This window comes from Centrocercus urophasianus, unplaced genomic scaffold (assembly GCF_019232065.1).
Source record: "Centrocercus urophasianus isolate 14NV4802_14NV808 unplaced genomic scaffold, USGS_Curo_1.0 seq_15, whole genome shotgun sequence".
Taxonomy (NCBI): Eukaryota; Metazoa; Chordata; class Aves; order Galliformes; family Phasianidae; genus Centrocercus; species Centrocercus urophasianus.
This window is the reverse complement of record NW_024884697.1, coordinates 36,321,480-36,339,857: the sequence shown is the minus strand read 5'-3', so window position 1 is coordinate 36,339,857 and position 18,378 is coordinate 36,321,480. Positions and strand designations below refer to the sequence as shown.

The window sequence follows — 18,378 nt, the reverse complement described above, 5'->3', positions numbered from 1 at the left end:
CAATTCACTATGAGTATATGAAAACACCATAACAAAAATCAGTGCATCACATTCAAGAAAAGCCCCCCTGGAATGCCATTTCAGTTGATTCCTTACCTTCCAGACATTTCTGTAGCATGAGAACTTAAAAACACTACGGGTGATTCCCACTTGCCAGTACACCACCTTCTTCAGAATGTTGCAATACATTTTCTATGTGCGTGTGTTATTTTGGAGATATGCTTTTTTTTGTTGTTTTTGTTTTTGTTTTTTTTTCTTTTTAAAGTTTGGTTTCCATTATTTTACGCCCGTACAAAAGAATCATTTCAGATGACTGTGGCTTCTTCTGCATTTGCAGCTGATTTGAAACTATTTTACTTTATATTTTTATAACTGAGATTTTTGTTTTCACATCTTTGGTTTCCCCCATGCAACTACTCTTCGAACACATTTGCAGCCACATTACATTGTGCTGTCTGGGGACCAAAGCCAGTACTGAAGCACTGCTAGTTTGTGAAACGTTTATCCATTTACTTCAAAGATAATGATTTTCTACTTTTTTGTTTCTTGAACATTATATAGTGTAACCTACTTCTGCAGGTGCATCATGCATTTAAGCACGGGTTCAACTTTGACAGAAGAGCTTTCCTTATTTGTGCAATCTTTTATTTCAGACTATACAATCTCAGAACAGGGCTTCCACAAGTATTTAGTTGTACCAGTAAACGGTGACAATAATAATCACCAAAAAATGTGGGCAATGTATTTTTTTCTTAGCATTACCAGATGTGCATTACTGCTATAACTGAACATTACAGGGGATCCCCGCCACGTGATGTTTATCACAGTATTGAAAAGCACATTTTTCAATGTACATAATACTACAGAAAATCTGTAATTAAAAACAAAAAAAAAAAAGTCACATTACAGGAACTACGCCAAAGCAATCAGTGAACTTTGCGCCATGAAATTTAGCTTTATATTCTAGATTCTCATTTCAGTGGAATTATTCATATTGGGAAATGAATTTTTCTGCTCAGCACAACATAACTACTTATGTCAATACTTCAATAATGTCATGCTCCACTGTGAAAGATCTTAAATAAAAAAACCAGCAACAAATACTGTGAATATGCTGTTGCGAATAATTCTCATGTTAAGAACTGTTAAAATCCCTTTTTGATCTTCCTCCTCTTCCTTATCAGGTTTGGCAGTTTATTCTGTCCATTTTTACTTTTGTTAATAAAATTCTGATGAAGAGAAGGTACCTTAAGATTCATCACCAGCCCTACACATAGCATGCTACTCTTCAAGGGATGTGGTTTCGAGAGAGAGAGAAAGAAAAATTTCAGGCACCACTCAGATATGATATGCTCACAGGATGAAGGTGGTGCTACACCAGCTGGTAGCCTGATCCTGACGTTTGGTCGTATTCAATCGTATACTGCCTCGTCCAGTCCACGATAACAGGCCGAAAAAGACCACAGCATCTGAATTCAAAGAAGTCTATAATGTTCCTTATACAACCATGGCTAAAAACAGAACAGAAATACGTGTGAGTAACAGCAAAGCTCTTCTAACAAAGTACGTTGTTTTTTCTTTGTACACGTTCAGTTTCTCACCCTAAGTTCCCAACTGCACAGAACCAATTCAGATAAAAATTGGCTTAGTGCTTGCTGATGGAACAAGCTCTAAAATAAGTCATTATACTGATGAATTTTTGTCCTTGGACACAATCATGACACTACATTTCCTTCGCTACCTGCTCTCTTATTCCTTCAGCTATCCACTGTTCTTACCCAGAATCACTTCTATCTTTCCTAGTACTTATTTCTGTCATACCTAATTCACAGCTGTGGGTCTAAGATCAATTAAGTTCCTAGACAACACAAAATTAAGGAAGCATTAAGGAAGTAGATGACATGTTCAAGGGCTTTCTGCTGCTGAATTAGTTCACCATCATATGTTTAAGATGCATGCATCAGAACTCCAACACTTTTTTTTTAGTAACTGCACACAGGCTGAATATGTTCATGATTTTCTGGAAGAGAAGCCTATGTAATAACACACCAGAAAAGGTCAAAACAACAAAATGACCACTCCTTCATTTGACAGGTGATGGCAATTAGTTATTTTAGATACATGGTGTTAATTTTTATGAGTCCTTTTTATAATAGCAGCTGTTCCACCAAATATGGTTTGTGAATTGGATATCAATATAGGGATAAAAACAGTTTTTTTCCTATCCTGCCCACTGCTCTGTGTTCTTTTTTCAGAAAATGCAATTACCTGGTTTTGCTACAACTTTTTTCTATGGGAAGATGTCAACTATAGAGAGGTGCTTGTCTTTTTCTCAATTAAGGTTTTATATGTAAAGATATTAAAAGAATCATACAAACTTCTATTCCAGCACAAAAATCAAACTACATACAACTAGGACTTCTACCTGCTCTTCCTTCAGGTACTCTCTGAAAGAGCAGCAGCTCCCACAGAACTGACAGCATTCACTGCAGGATGAAATGTGCTTCTGCCCTTTCTCTGCTCCTTCATAATATGTCCTCAACCCACCAATATTCCAGCTTCACGCCTTCATTTATTTCCTGCTTTGATCTACAAGCTTGTCCATTCTGCCTTATTCCCCTCCTACAAGAGCAAACATCCCAGTGCTACACCATCCTGTAGCTCTCCTCTCTTAGCTTGCACTCTTCTCACTACAGAAACTAGAACCTCACTATACTCTACTCTTCACGATAATGAAAAGCCTGTCTCTTACCTACACAACATCCACTTCAGCTCCTGGGACATCCTGCACCCCTCCCCAGCAGTATTTAGCTATGTTCCGTTTCAAAAAGCTGCACAATTCAAACATGAGGAACAACACAAGTGAGAAATGCACGTTTACGCTTGAAAACTTACTTGAATGGGCTTTCAATAGATGTGGTTGTAACTTTAAAGTGCTTGTATCGTCTTGCATTCATTCTTTCATTTGTAGTGATTCCTAAGCAAGATATCTGAAGACAAAAAAAATAAAGTAAGCAATCTAGCCAACATAAAAACAGGCAAACAAGCCCTGTGTCAGACAGGCAGAAAAATAATTTTATTTTTTTTTTTTTTTTTTTTTTTTTTTTTTTACATTTGTTCCTTTGAAGAACAATTTTTGTCCTGCTGAAACTGCTGGATCCCAACATAAAATGCCATACATCCGTTGTACCAGATTGTGCAAAATATTTAAGAGTGATCAGAAATAAATCATGATCACTGAACAAACTGTGCCTTGCTAGTTCACAGGGTAGAGATGCTGTTATTAATCACCAACTGAAGTGCACTGTAAATAACAGATTCGGGAGTTAGTGTATACAGCATTTGAATCACTTTCTTTTCCTCCTGACATTCTCATAATAGTATGGTATTATGACAGTGCTGTATTTCCCTCTCATTTAAAACTTTGTAGCAAACTTTTCTGTCATTAAGACAAAAAGTTGACTAGAAAAAGGGTTTTTTTTGTTTGTTTGTTTCAAACCACAGTCGTTTGGCTAAAAAGAATACAATTTTATGTAATAACTTTCCAACTACTTCAGCCTAACAGGGTACATATAAAACTGCAGTTTACTGCAATGTGGTGTAATTGGAAACAGAACTGTGAGAAATCCTTTAATAGTCTACAGCAAGATAAAATCTTATAATTCCCAGTGGAATATCAAATCAACTCTGCTACATGTTACAAAAACATGAACACTGAGAAAATTAAACTTGGGCTTGCTTGCCTCATTTGGATTTACTTGTCTCAAGCATTTTTCTCTCCCTCCATGAAACCCAGTGGAGTTTCATTTCCATATATATAAATGAGGTGTTAATGGCCAACTTTTGAAGTTGAAGTACAGTTTTTTAATTACTTTTCTTTCATACGTAGTACTTTGGCAGGAGTCTCAGCCAGTTCAATATAAAGGGCAAGTAAAAACTTGATAATGGAGGGAAAAAACAAGGAGCAATAGCAGAGACTGTGTAGCTGCACAGCCAAAGAAATAATCTGGAGAATAATTTCATCAATTCCTATGTCAGACTGGACAGAAAGATCTGTCAAACAAGATCCTAAGTTTTCTAAGTGCAACACTGTATTAACATGAGTATGTTTTTTATTTTATTTTCCCAGGATTAATAAATAAGTGCTAAGACTACGTTGCCTAATTACACTAAAGATACAAAATACAATGCAATGTGTTTTTCCAAGTGTTGCATAATTCAAAGATTCATCTGCACACAGATGATATTCACAAGGATTCCCAACATGGAGCTCAGTGGGTCACGACAAATATGACAGAAGGCTCTCTGCAAAGTTACACACTCATCTCATTTGCTACAGAAGTCTTGTGGTTCAAACTGGCTTGAAAGCCACATGAAATGACATGGTTTTTGCTCATTTGTTTTTCTAAGGGTCTTTTGCTGGTCAAGACAAATGTCACATACACAAGATTCTGAAATTGGCATATATTGTTAATAAACATTCAACAGAAAGGAGGAGAAAACCCCAATTTCCTAAGAAATTGTACTTAAGTTTTAGAGTGTGATTTTTATTTCCAGGATCTGTGGACAGATCAAATCAGTGTCTGGCTGCTCATTAATGACAAGTAATATTGAAAGGCTTCCAGCATGACTTGTCTTTCATTAAAAGGGATACAGAAAAAAATGGGTTTGGTCAGATTACAGTAAAGTCATGTGATGATGAATCACCCTGAAGCAGTTTAAGAAATTACTGCATCCCATTTGAAGTTACCACCCAGCTAATGACATACTGCATTATTCCTACTTCTACCCACAGATTTTATCCTCTAGGCTTCTATTAGTCTTTATTGCCTTTCTCTGGTCTATTTTGCCTTTTTGTCATTCTGAGAATGGAAAGTGGGAGGTAAGTATTTTAATCCCTTGCACAAAATAAAAGAAGTGCAAATGAATGAGAAGCGAGTGATGCCTTCTATTATGCAGAGACAACAGATGCCTCCCTCCTTCAGCTGTGGCTGAGACTGAGCACTTGGTCTTGCATAATGAACATGAACATTTAATCAACAACTATCCGATATACCTATGCAGTCCCAAATGAAATGCCCTTCCATACCTGATACATCTGACACATGAGTAACACAGCCACCCACATGAAGTGAAAAACACTGTTTAGAAACATCCAAAACATCCAAGGAGAACAGGTAGCGATCTGTGTAATATAGGTCCAAAATCCATCCTTTGCATAACTTGTCTCACAGTGGAAACCCCAGTCTGAGAAAAAAAGAAAGCAACAAACACCATAGAGAAGATTTAAGATATGTTTACTATACATCAATGTAAACCTCACATCAGAACGCGTTACATGGAATATGAAAACAGCAGTGTACCAAAAGAGTTTTACTTGTTCTGGCTTCCTTTTCCAAATCACTGAATATATGACATAGACACACACATGGTTGTGAGGAAGACAAAAAAAACAGGACAAGAAAAGATCTTTTAAGTTAAATTAACATGGGAAATGATTAATATGCAGTTCAAGTCCAGCATAAAGAATATAAAAAACTCTGATAAGGCAAAACCCTGTAGAAATCCATACTGGGAGATGAAGTATTTATAAGTAATTAAAAACAAAACAAACAAACCCCCCACATCTACTCACAAGAGATGCATCCATAAATCATCCAGCAGATCATAAACAGCAGGAAGAACAAGTATCCCATAAAATAGCGATGATTCCCTGCTCCTAAAGTTGCACAAAAACAACAGAGATCAAATTATTCCACTTTCAAAAGACAAAACACATCAGGAAGCTTAACTTCCTATTATAGGCATCCTCTCTCATGAGTTAACACAATTATTAATATGCAATATTTAGAACAATGTCGTTAACAGCTTTACAGAACCCAGAACAATGAGGAATTACACATCAGTATGCAATTTTCTTCAGAATGACAGTAGAAAAAAAATCAGACTGCAGAGTTCTTAAAATGAACGGGAATATGAAAAAATACACCATCTCTGACGAGAACAAATTAACTCAAAGCTTAGCTTCATCAAGTGAGTTTAAGCCCAACCAAAACATATAGCACAAGTCAGATAAAAACTTCAGACAAGGCCTAATTAACTGGCTAACATAATGAACGGCACAAAAACAAGTACAACATTTTAACTGGAGTTAAAAACTAGAAAAATCAGTTTTAAAAAGAACGCACTATTGTAAATGTTAGTACAGCTAAGATGATGTCTCTTACACAAGCAGGTCCTAATTCTGAAGGACTCAACCTTCCATCTATAAAATACGTCCACTGCTTTAACCTCCTAACAGCACTAGGCTGTAAGTTAAACCCACAAAGACTGTAATGGGCTACAAAGATTTGGCTGTCATCATCTACAAGCACAATATTTACTTCATTATATCAGATGTTTTGCCTGCTAAATAAAGAGCATCCTCTGGAGGCAGAAAATAATCAAGTGCTTTCTGCAAGCAAACTGAATGACTATACATAAAAAAGAGATGAGGAAAAACACCCATAAACGCAAGCTAGACTGACTACAAGACATTTCCTTGAAAATCAAACAAGTTCCTTTGGATGTAAAGTACGCTGCAATGTTGCCTTCAATCAACTAAGAGTATATAAGGAGGAGTGTTGGGAATGCCCGTAAGGTACTACTTCCACTTTTGGAACTGCTTGGTTTCATAAAAACAAATTCAGAAACAGGAAGTTAAATGGTCAGACCAAGAGGCCCAACTGATAGGTATTCAATGAAATGTTCCATTCAGCAACATCTCAGTTCTATGGCAGCACAACTCATGTCATAACAGTAGAAGAAAAAGTTTGGTTATCGCTTCTTCCGTGCTGTTTTTTGAAAACTACATTTCTGTTACAAGTCCACAGTTTGCATTTGAAATGGCATTTGCTTAACTGTATTAGTTAATAACCACCTGTGAAACACGTGTATTGTCATTCTGATATTCCACTAGAAAGACAGCTACAATCAATCACCGTCAGAGACCCGCTCACAACATGCAACATTAATGACATTGTTGCAGATATGCTAAAGATAATTTTTCCTTACTGCCAAACTTTTTTTTTTTTGAAGCCTGTCCTTCTTTTCATCTGTTTGCATAGCAAACAAAGCCCAAAGAGTTTATTTTTAGAGTGTCTGTACACACTCTTTCCTCAACCTTATCTTTAGTAAAATTCTTGTCCTTTCGACACATTTCAAGACTATACAAAACATTTCCAAATTTAACCTTTCCATCACAATTCATGTTTCCCTATTTGGGAAACATGCCATGAATGCAGTTTTAAGAATGGATTCTGTTTTGTAATCCTGTGCTCATAGTCACCATCTATGAACTGGAGGCAGAAAAGCCATATAAGGTCATTAGACCATCATTCCCTTCTCATGGTGTGACTTTTTTTTTTCCCCAGCATATTTTCCAGTTTCCTAATGTTTACTTTTATCAACAGTTATCCTGATTTGTTCAAGACCAAGAAGATTCTGTTTTTTCATCTACTGTTTCTAGGGGGGGGGGAAAAAAAAAACAACAACAAATCACCACCACCACTCTAAAAAGAACCCCCCAAAAAACACCAAGAAAAAGTCCATTACATTACCTCTCTCTAACCCAATCCTGCTACACACGTACTCTCTCATTACTCACAAACTAAGAGGCCTCTTTTTTCCTTTCCCACCCAATCTTTCTGCTTTTCAAATTACTGGTTAAAACTCTGGATCTTTCTGTCCCATTGACAAGTTCTTCTCAGCACTCTCACAAAACAAATACCAAACTGTCATCAGCAGCGTCTGCAAAATCTGAGCTTGTGCCCACTCTGCCTTTTTGCTGGTGTTCATTAATGATTTCTTAGTTCTTCACTGTAAAACATCTAAAATATAAATCAAAAGTAACTCACAGAGCGACAATAGCAGTAAATGAAAAATATGGAAAAAATTGTTCCATAGAATGGAACAACCCGAGCCCATCTCCATGAGATCTTAGTGTTTTGTTAACAATTCAAATGTCAGCACTGCCCCGTCCCTTAAGAACAGTCAAACTACAGTGACTATCTATTATTATTAATACTTGAGGGGACTACAGTGAAACTCCTGTTAATGAATCCAGGTCCTAATTCCTTCCCAAGATTAAAGTTATCTCCACTCATGTCTTTAAAAAAGTAAATAAATGAAGCAATTATATTTATTTTCTCACTCTGACACCCCTGCATAATAATGGCTTTCGAGTAAGTTTTTCAAGAAGAAAGACAGGGAATTGCAGCATTTAGAGACTTGATTCCTGTTCTGTATCAGTTCTCTATATTACCACTAGGGAGAAAAAATGAATTTATTCTGGGAATTACAGGGTGGAAGGTGTGAGGGGGTCAAGAAAAGAAATATCTCAGTAGTAAGCCATTCTGTATCTGTACTGCAATTGCATTTTTTAATATGTACACTTTCCCACTAGAAAATTCTTAGGAAAGATCAAAAAATTTATATTAGGCAAATGGATAAGCAGTCAGTGGTGGAATCAGTAGATGTTCTTAGTGTAGAAAGGATTAAAAGCTTAACTAACCTTTTAAATTATCAGAATTTAAGTTAGTATAAATAAACATACAAGAAACTGAACTAGACAGAAAACAATTTTGAGTCTGGGTATACAACAGACACTACAGGTAAAAATAAGACATCGAATCAGATGTAGAAAGAAAAATTAAGACCAACATTAAAAATTATCTTCCTTCTACCAAAAGTCCTCTACGGTTTTTCTGCCAACTCACTTCCACCATGAAAGAAGAACAGGCCAAATCCCATACAACACACAGGATCATTTCCAGAAGGTTTTGCCTTCTTGATCTATTACAGATTTCAACAGATTACTTACCTACACAATTGCCCACCCATGGGCAGTGGTGATCAAACTTTGCTATACATCGATTGCATACACCACAGTGTTTAGACCTCACTGGCTTCCGTATCTGAAATGTTTATTAACATTTGTTAACAACACCAAAAGAACAGTTGAATGCAAAATAACTTATTTTGTTAACTCCCCAGATAGCTTCAATTTTTAACTCAATCTTAGCTATCAGTCTTAAACCTACATGTTATTTAACACAAACACACAGACTGCAACCTTAATTTTCTTACATAAAGGATTTTTTTTCCCCCCAAAGTTCTTCTATCCCCTCCAGCTCGAGCTTTGTACAGCAACCAGTTTCATTTCAGCTTTTCAGCAATGAATGTACAGAACGAGTTCCAGTTCCACGATTCTGTCAGCAGTATTCATAATGAAGCCCTAAACTGTTCTGCTTATTTTCTAAAGACAGGAATGCTATTCAGCAACTGCAACTCAAAACTCTCGATTACTCTCAACTATTTTTTTCAAGTCCGTGTTTTGAAAGAAATATAAAATAGCAACGAAGAAAAAAGATCTGATATTAACTATTTGGAGACATACACAGATACACACACAATTTTAAGTTGCTGCCTTTGTCTATCATATTCCAAATTTGATTTTAAGACTATACATCATTCATGTTCTACACAGCTCAGATCATTAAAGCGCAATACTGACTGCCCTGATAATTAGGAAGTTGCCTTTTTTAAAAAAGAAACACATTCATTTACCATGAATACTTTCCTTCCTTATTGTTGCATAAGGCTTTTTGTGTGAATTCTTTTGTTCCTTGAAAATACTGCATGAATCAAAGACTGCAAATAAATTCTGCCCTTTATATGGAATTAGTAAAGACAAGAGTGTGTTCAGTATGGGATCATCCAGTTTTGGCACAGAAAAAAATATATATATATATACATACCAAGCAGGTACTGCAGAATATACTAAGGTCCAGACTTCCTGTCTCTGCAAGTTCTACTATTGTCTGCAGGAAAAAAAAAAGAAAAAAGAGGATGAAATAGGATTTAGCATACAAACAAATGTTGACAAGAACTGTAATGTGTCTGACTCAAAGGCTGTGAACTCTAATGAATTTCAGGTACTCTTTACATACAGGAGTAAGTTAAACTCAGTTGAAACTGATTTTAAACATACTCTGTTAATCCAATGTTAATTCAAGCCTGATTTCTAAATTTCTACAGGGGAACACAATGAAGACCTTTCAGGAAGGTAGCAGGATCAGCTAGTCTAAAAAAGACCATTTCTAGAGGTATCACATCAAAAATCTTAAATCTGCCTTTACCCCTTTCCTCAAACCTTGAAGTTTCTGGAAAGAAAAGAACACAAACCAAACCTTCTGCAGATATTATATTATACTCATGGCTTAACTGAAGAACATAAAGAGGTATCAGCTAAAGCATCCCTATTCCTTCACACTAAATGGTAACTTTTTATTTAGTGCACTCCCTCAGTATCTGCTTCATTCACAGAACAGAAGAAACCTTCAACTCCATGATACGTTTTCCAACAAATTCCAAAATTCAGCAGCTGAAATCTGTCTCACATGAGACTTTTAAATGATGCTTGTCACATATGGAAAATATCCTGAAATCATCTTCTGCCAAAATAGCTTTCCTTGATCCAGAAGGAATTCACTCAGCATAAACTGCCTAACAGTAAACAGATCTATTGCTCCCTTTCGAACAACACATAGCTTACGCATCAACGTAGCTTCTCATTGGAGAAGGAGTAATATGGTTCTTACAAGTATTATTTCATCGCAGCAACAGAATTGTCACTTCCCTAATGAGATGACAAGCACTAACTTGACCAAAGGTGCAGAAGCTTTCCCCACAGTACTACACTTAATTAGCCAGGAACATTTATGGGATTCTTAGCCTCAAACTAGATGGGAAAAGCTACAGTCAACAGTCCAGGGGTAAATAGTGTCTTAGCGCTTCTCCTGCTGATCTCAGATGAATGAGGAATAGTCTGATACAATTTTCTAACATTTCTTAACTAAGCTCTGGAAGTTTGACTTTTCTTTTGCTTTGCTTGCTGTGCTTCGATTGCTTTTGATGCAGAATTCATCTCCATCAAAGCAACCTTCCAGACTCTCACTCCACGCAACCACAAGTAGTTCCTCTGACTTCAGTGGGAGTTTGCACTATACTACACACCAGTGAGAAGATACACAAAGGAATTCACATGCGATGATCAACACTGGAGTTCAATATAGCCACAAGCAACATCCTAAAACTCATGAGAACAGAGCTGAAAAGGTCATATAGAATGCTTTCAAATCAAGCTTTCCTTTGAACTTACAACACAGAGAGATCCAGGAGGAGATGTTACAAACATACTTTTGTGCTTCATGAGACCTGGGGGTCTACCTTCTGTGCTTTCAAATTTTTAACATTTGATTGTGAAAAGTGACTGACTTACTTTAAGAAAAACTCAGGTTATTTTGTAATATAGAAATGCTAAAAAAAAAAAAAAAAAAAAAAGACATATCATCCAAAGAATAAACATCTGAAAATGCTGCTTACAGCAACATTTCCAAACATCCTTAACTCAGTCATCTGGAATTAAAAGAATTTTTTGCTTACTTATTGAAAAGTTAAAGGCAAACTTAGTGTAAACACACTTGGAGACAAATTATGAGTACTAAAGTATGAGAAAATACTACAGTGCACTCCATTAAGACATATCCTACAGAGGTTTATGCCCCCAATAATAAATCAGTTTACACTTGGGTTAGTTGCATTAGCACATTAACAATTATATGCATCTAAATGAGGAAGTTGTCTTTTACAATTCCTGTACAGTTCAACAAGGCTTTCATACCCATGTATAACCACTGGTGCACGTGGATAAAATGAATTGCATGTTTGTGCAATTTGCTGAATCTGAACCCATAAGCAATTGTGGACTTAATTTAGCCCTGTTGAAGAAAGAGAATTTAGCCTGGATTTCACTTTGGCAAATTTGCAATAACAGAAAACTTGTACACCGATCAACAGAATTCAGTAATAGTCTATGAGAAGAAAATCATTCAAGCCATCACAACCATCTTTTAAAGTCGCTGATATCTCCTCACTTCTCAAGGCCATTACTCCAGGTGGCTTTATGGTAATCCACACAGCTGTTGTCACAAGCGAGCAAAAAATAGAAACACAGAGCTCAGCTTTTGGTGATATGTGAGCTTCCAGAAAACTTAGAATGAAACAAAAAAAAACAACCACATTTCTGGTGCATTTGGCATGGTCAGTGCTCAGTTTGGCTGCCGAGAATGCACAGAAATTAGAGGTAATGTCATTAGTGATGAAAAACATTAGATCTCATAAGATCATCAATAATTCCTCTAATATTTATTTATTTATTTATTTAAAAAGCAAGACTGCCAGTGGTTTGGGCTGTTTTATACTTGAAATCTTCAACAACTTCACGCTTTTAATTACAAACGCAAGAAGAAAGAAAAGTGCTTTAAAGTCTGGAAAGTTTTTATAGCATCAAACCAGCAACACTTAACCCATAATGAGTCACTTCTTACAGTAAAGGTAAAATTCTAAACCTTTACATTTTTATCCAATGATTTTTTAAACTTTTTCCTATTGAAAACAAATTGAAAATTTATATATATATTTTTTTTCTCGCTGAGAACAACCTAAATGCAGCTAGGCTTAAATGCTTATTCTGAACAGAAGAGAGAAACCTGGGAGACAAGCGAAATGTTCAACATTTCAGATTCTTTCTTACACAACACTTCATTGAAAAGTCATGGATTATACTGCATACTCCAACCAACTGGCAGAAGGCACCTGAAGAACAAGTCTGACATGCTCACAGCTTTACCTTTTTCTTTTGTTCTTCTGTGGCTTTGATGATTCCTGGATCAGATTTCCAGGATTTTCCAAAATTGTAGAAAAGTGCAACGCTATTAGCAAGGAATGGAAGATGGATGAAAAAAAAATTGAGATGTGTTTGAAGTCAAGGAATTTAAAGTTTAAAACCGAACTTCCTCTTGAAAACACCCACTAATAATTCTGAAATGAAATTAAGATGATGCCCTTGTCTGAAATAACAATACACAATGTTGATCTTTTTTTTTGTACTCAGCATTTTCTATTGCTCAAAATCCCAAACTCGTAAAATGCTCTCTTTGAGATACTTCTAAAGTACTTAGTTCTCTAGAAATGAATAACGATAGTTAAGTTTTTGTAAGTATTTTCCTCTTTAAATAAATTCCATTAAATGTATCTTCTCAAAAGTACTTCCTGTTTTCACAACAAACATCTCAAAGTTCTATTTATAAAATCATCATTGGACTAATAAGTCTTCATTGGCTTGAAATTCCAGCTAGATGACAAAAACGCCTGTTTCCAGCCTTTTAAGGAACAGTACTAAATAGAACAATGCTGGACTGTGATCACAAATCATGTCAAAACCATCAGTTATCTCCAAGAAAGGTACTATTTGAAACCTGGTCCTGTCATAAGGCATTACCCATATTTCACACCAATGAAAGTTATCTTTAACATACTAATATATCTAATGCTTAAAAAAAAAAAAGAAAACAACCACAAGACTCAGAGGTCCCTGGAAGTGTTTATAAAGTCAATTTACCATATTAAGGCAGAAAATAACCATTAGGTTTAAAATATATTTCCTGTGTTGAATGATTCTCCATAACATGCATAGTCTTGCAACATTTGACATTTCTTCACAGAACTAGAACATTTCTTAGCAATGACGTTGGAAAAGCAAATCCTTCAGATATGCCTCTGCCCCTAAAACTGAGTATTTACTCTGTTCAGTGACCCTATGAAGTACTTCACCAACACTAACGATACCTGCCAGCTGTTATTCACAAATGCAACGTGATGCTATATCTGAAAGCACTGCACAAATTATTTTGTTACTCTGAGTTACCTGGATGAATATTACTCTCTATTCTGGTAGTCATTGAGACTTCCGTAATTAAAGCTTAATATGGAACTGTTTGTGTTAAAAAAAAAACTCTGCATACAAGCAGAAAGCATTATAAAGCTGAAAACATCATGTGGCAACTTGTATGGAACTAGTATATAAGGCTTTAAAAGCAACATAATAAAAGCATTTTTGCAAGCTTTACAAAAATTGATTTTGAACCTAGATGTTCAAATATATTCCACTATATAAATGTATTCTATTCTGTTTGTATTCTTGGAAAAACAGATTAAGAAAGGCATTAAAAAGCATTAGAAAAGTATTATAAAAACCATTTGTAAATAAATCTATGCGGCACAGATATAAGCAAATATTAACTGAAAGAAAATTAAAGTTCTGAAGAATAACAGTAAGCCTCTCAAATCCTTCTGCAACACTCTGGTGGCATGGAAGAACCTTGAAATATCAGTAAATGCAATTAGGACTTCTTTTGTACTTACGAAATCGTAGAATCAAATAATGGTCTGTGTTGGAATGGACCTTAAAGACCATCTAGCTCCAACTCCCCTGCCACAGGCAGGGACATCTCCTTGATCATGGTTTTGGGATACCTGATCTGACATCTAGATCAGGTATCCCAAAACCCCATCCAACCTTGTCGTGGAGTCTCATTAAAGACTCACCTTTCCTCTAACAGCTGCTTCCAGGGAAAAAAAACAACTGACCAGCTGTACTATAAACTGAACAATGTTCTTTTTGATACATTACAGATGAAAAGCTCTGACTTTAGTATACGTACCATCTACTTTCTTCCCTTTTTTTCTAAATTTACCTGCTGCCAAAACTAAGCTGGTTCAACTTAATTTCTCTAAGGCTATAAAAAATAAGTTTTCTATATAATACTCATATTGTCATTGAGTTTTATTTGCTGCAACAGTGAAAACTTCACATTAAAAATGCCTTAACCAGACAGCTGTTATAAACAATAAAGGTACAACTAAAAAAAGTTATGGACCATTCCTAATTACTGTACGTCATGTCTAGACTTCTAAAAAAGATAGGAGAAAAACCAATTTATTTTCTATCTAGTAAAATGGTTTTATAACATTAAGGTTTTTTGAATTTTTTTTAACTGATCACAATTTGTACAGCGTGGCATGTCTATGGATTCAAGCCACAGGAAATTCAGCATGCAGAATTTTTCTACATCTGCCCTTCCTACATCTTACCCCATAAAATACATGGGAAAGCCTAAGAAACTCTAACTCAGATTCTAAATTTTGCCTTCTACCATGGTGGTATGAGATGAATGTAATGCTGACAGATATAAATTGTGGCAGATAAATACCACAGACAGGAGATGCTGGGAGATCACATGAGAAAGGTGATTTATGTACAGGCAAGCTATTAGTACATAAATTGGGAAGACTGAAAGAAAACCAGCACCTTCAAATAAACCCAAGATATTTCTCATAAATTTTAAACCAAACTGGGGAGCAGGGATACAAACCAGCCACAGCCTGAAGGAGAAAGAAAATTAAGAATTGTACTTTCCAATACATTTCTTGAATCTCATGTAGACAAACAACTCAGATCGTGAGACTCACTTCACCTACCTTCAATCACTCAGCAACATAGAGAAGCACAGGGGTTTAGAAGGAACCTTTCAAGAGAAAGTAAAGCCACATCCTAATGTCAGCATTAAGGCCCTTAAGTCAGACAAGCAGTGCCATACAATTTCTTCTTTTTTTTTTTTTAAATCATGAATTCTCCTCTGACATTTACTGCCAAAGAGATCTTAGCAACTTGTATCACAAGCATCTCTCAAAATTCTCCATACATAACAAAATCCTTGTAACTTTGCATTAGCTACCCAGTAGAGAATTGACTCTCCAGAGAGTGCCTCATTTTGACCTAACATCCTCATTTGCAACTGTACAAAAAAAAAAAAAAAAAAAAAACATTACCATATTAATGGCTGAAAAAGCATGATACAACATTTACCTCTGGCACCATACTAATCTTCTGCCTTTTGTAAGGTTTCCCCACTTTACACTGTGAGAGATGAAGCAGAAACAAACACAAAATGCTTCCTACCTTCAGTCACAGTCAATAAGGTTGTTTAAGAACAAGAACAGGCTGAAAATCATTCCAGGAAACCACTTGGAACCTAAAGAGTGCCTCATTAGAAAGAAACAAAACCAAACAAGTAATCCCCATCCCATTCCAAACCCCTTGAGTGATGCAAATACACAATCAGCTAATATTTTATCCTGACCTGCAGCCTATTTAGAATGGCCCAATCAAATGCCAATTCCTGGTATCACAGTTACACATCGTACAATAGACTGAAACCAAGCCAGAGTGCACATTATATAGCAAGATGCTCCCTTATACTAGCTACAAAGCCAATAATAAATTCTTTTCTCCTAAAGATCTGCAGCTAGGATCAGATGTCAGATCAACACAAGCTAATTAATCTGCCAATTTGTAACAGCTGTACATTCAGATCCACACCTACAGGTACACAAGAGGTCTCATATGGCTAGATATTTATTAGATGATATCCATGTTTACCAGCTAAAGATTGGCAAGGCCTCTACATCTGACCTCCATCCTCTGTTGATAAAGAAAAATCCCCTTAGGATGGCCCTCAGGGTCCATCCAGTTGCAGCTTTCCACCATGGGCAGGGCTGCCACACACCAGCTCAGGCTGCCCAGGATCCCATCCTACCAGGCCTTGAATACCTCCAGGGATGGAGCACCCACAGCTTCTCCAGGCAGCCTGTGCCAGTGCCTCAGGGCCTCCAGAGTATGCTACTGTAACAGCTCTGTGAAAGCATGAAAATAATCATGCATTCTCCTAGAACAAGTTTTAACAACTGTTTAATTGAAATCATGTTTTCCTTCACTTAAAAAACATCAACACATGAAGCACATTAGTCATAATGATAACCAATAAGGTCAACGACAATTCTTTAACAATTTTGAATTTGCCTTGCATCTCATTACCTCAGCATTGCAAATGGTACGCCATACCAAAGGAGCACAATGAAAGAAAATTACATCCTAAAAATTGCATCAAATGGAAGCATTAGAACAAAAAAAATTGTCCTGTGATTATTTTGGGTTATAGCAATCCCTGAAATCTTAAAACAAAAAAAAAAAAAACAAAAAAAAAACAAAAAACCAGAGCAGCAAAAAACCTCCAACACAATAAGCTCAATTTGTTCAGCTGTAGTTGGAAGATGGCATAAACAACTGACAAAGGAATTCAATACGTGTGCCCTGAATTTCTATAGGACACAAGAGTGCATTCTACCTACAAAATGCTAAAGGAGAGGAATAAAATACTCTACAGATTTATTGTTTGTAAGTGTAATTTCAATGCATTTTTCCCCCCTAAAAATAAAAGTAGATTAAAATACGGTAATTCTGTGTATAGGATTTTTATTATTATTATTTAATAATAACCCTGCTCCACAAACAGCAGAAGATAAACTAAGAGCATAGGACAACTATCCTTCATTACAGGCAAAACAGCAGAAGGGAAGTGTAAATGCACGGTTCAGGAATTTCTTCACTCCTATAAAGAGAAGTATTCTATTTTAAAAAATAAATCAGTCTCAGAAATCACAAGGAAAATTCAATCGAAAGGAAACATGCACAAAATTAAGCAAATCAGTCATATAAATTGTTCAAATTTACTTTCAAGATTGGGCTTTAACTGACAGATCACTAAGTCATGTAACTTATAGAAGACCTTATTTTCCATGCAACAATCATTAAATTCAAGAAATTACACTGATCAACTTCAGCTTTGTATGTTCTTTATGATACGCTGCTTCTACTGCCCTTTCCTGACTCATTAGGATTAAAACCAGCAAACTGGATGCTGTTTCAGACACCTTCAACAAATCTACAAGAGTTCTCTTGCTAAAGTTCTCTTGTTAAGAGAGTTCTTAACAAGAGAACTCTTAACAAATACTTGAATATTTAAGTAATGTTTGCAGCAATAACGACTTCTATATTATTTGTAATATTACATCTGAAGTTCCAGGAAGGCATTACTTGACAGTTTTAAGTTCAAAACATTTTTCCTGAGCAAAATATTGTCACAATTCATGAAATGACCAGGACAGGTTTCATCATCGGATGAACATTACAGAGTATAAAGAAGTACTCTGGTCTGCTGTAAGTAATTATATAAAGCTGTAAAAATAGAAGAATATTTTCCCCAACCACAGCATTGTGCCTCATGCCATAAAAATAGAACAAGCATGCAATTTTTTTTTTTTTTTTTTTTTTTTCTCCCTTTAATAAAGCTACAGGGCAATTTTCCAGAAGAAGAATGGATCTGGAATCTTATTACAAAGAATTCCAATTTAAAATCATCAATTAAAGGAAGATGGCCCCAAGTACTGTCTCCAAAGCTGCTTGTCACACAGAATTGTGTCAGCTCTAATGAATGCAATCAGTAGAAATAGAATCTTTCAGACTACTTTTGTGTCTAAAAAAGCTTTTGCAAAGGTTTTGATACAAACTTAAATTACAGCAGCAGTACAGTATTTTAT

General features: G+C 35.7%; 1 protein-coding gene across 1 annotated transcript in view; it reads right to left on the bottom strand.

Moving 5' to 3' along the window:
* Positions 1–217: 217 nt before the first annotated feature.
* The window catches only part of ZDHHC17 (zinc finger DHHC-type palmitoyltransferase 17), a 64,176-nt gene continuing 46,015 nt past the window's right edge, over positions 218–18,378 (bottom strand). Inside the window, exons 11-17 of the mRNA XM_042815715.1 lie at positions 12,731–12,855; positions 9,798–9,860; positions 8,861–8,954; positions 5,636–5,719; positions 5,090–5,247; positions 2,896–2,990; positions 218–1,511 (exon numbers count right to left, since the gene is read on the bottom strand). Of these exons, the coding sequence (XP_042671649.1) occupies positions 1,373–1,511; positions 2,896–2,990; positions 5,090–5,247; positions 5,636–5,719; positions 8,861–8,954; positions 9,798–9,860; positions 12,731–12,855 (758 nt within the window). The 3' untranslated portion in view covers positions 218–1,372. The remainder of the gene's footprint in view (positions 1,512–2,895; positions 2,991–5,089; positions 5,248–5,635; positions 5,720–8,860; positions 8,955–9,797; positions 9,861–12,730; positions 12,856–18,378) is intronic.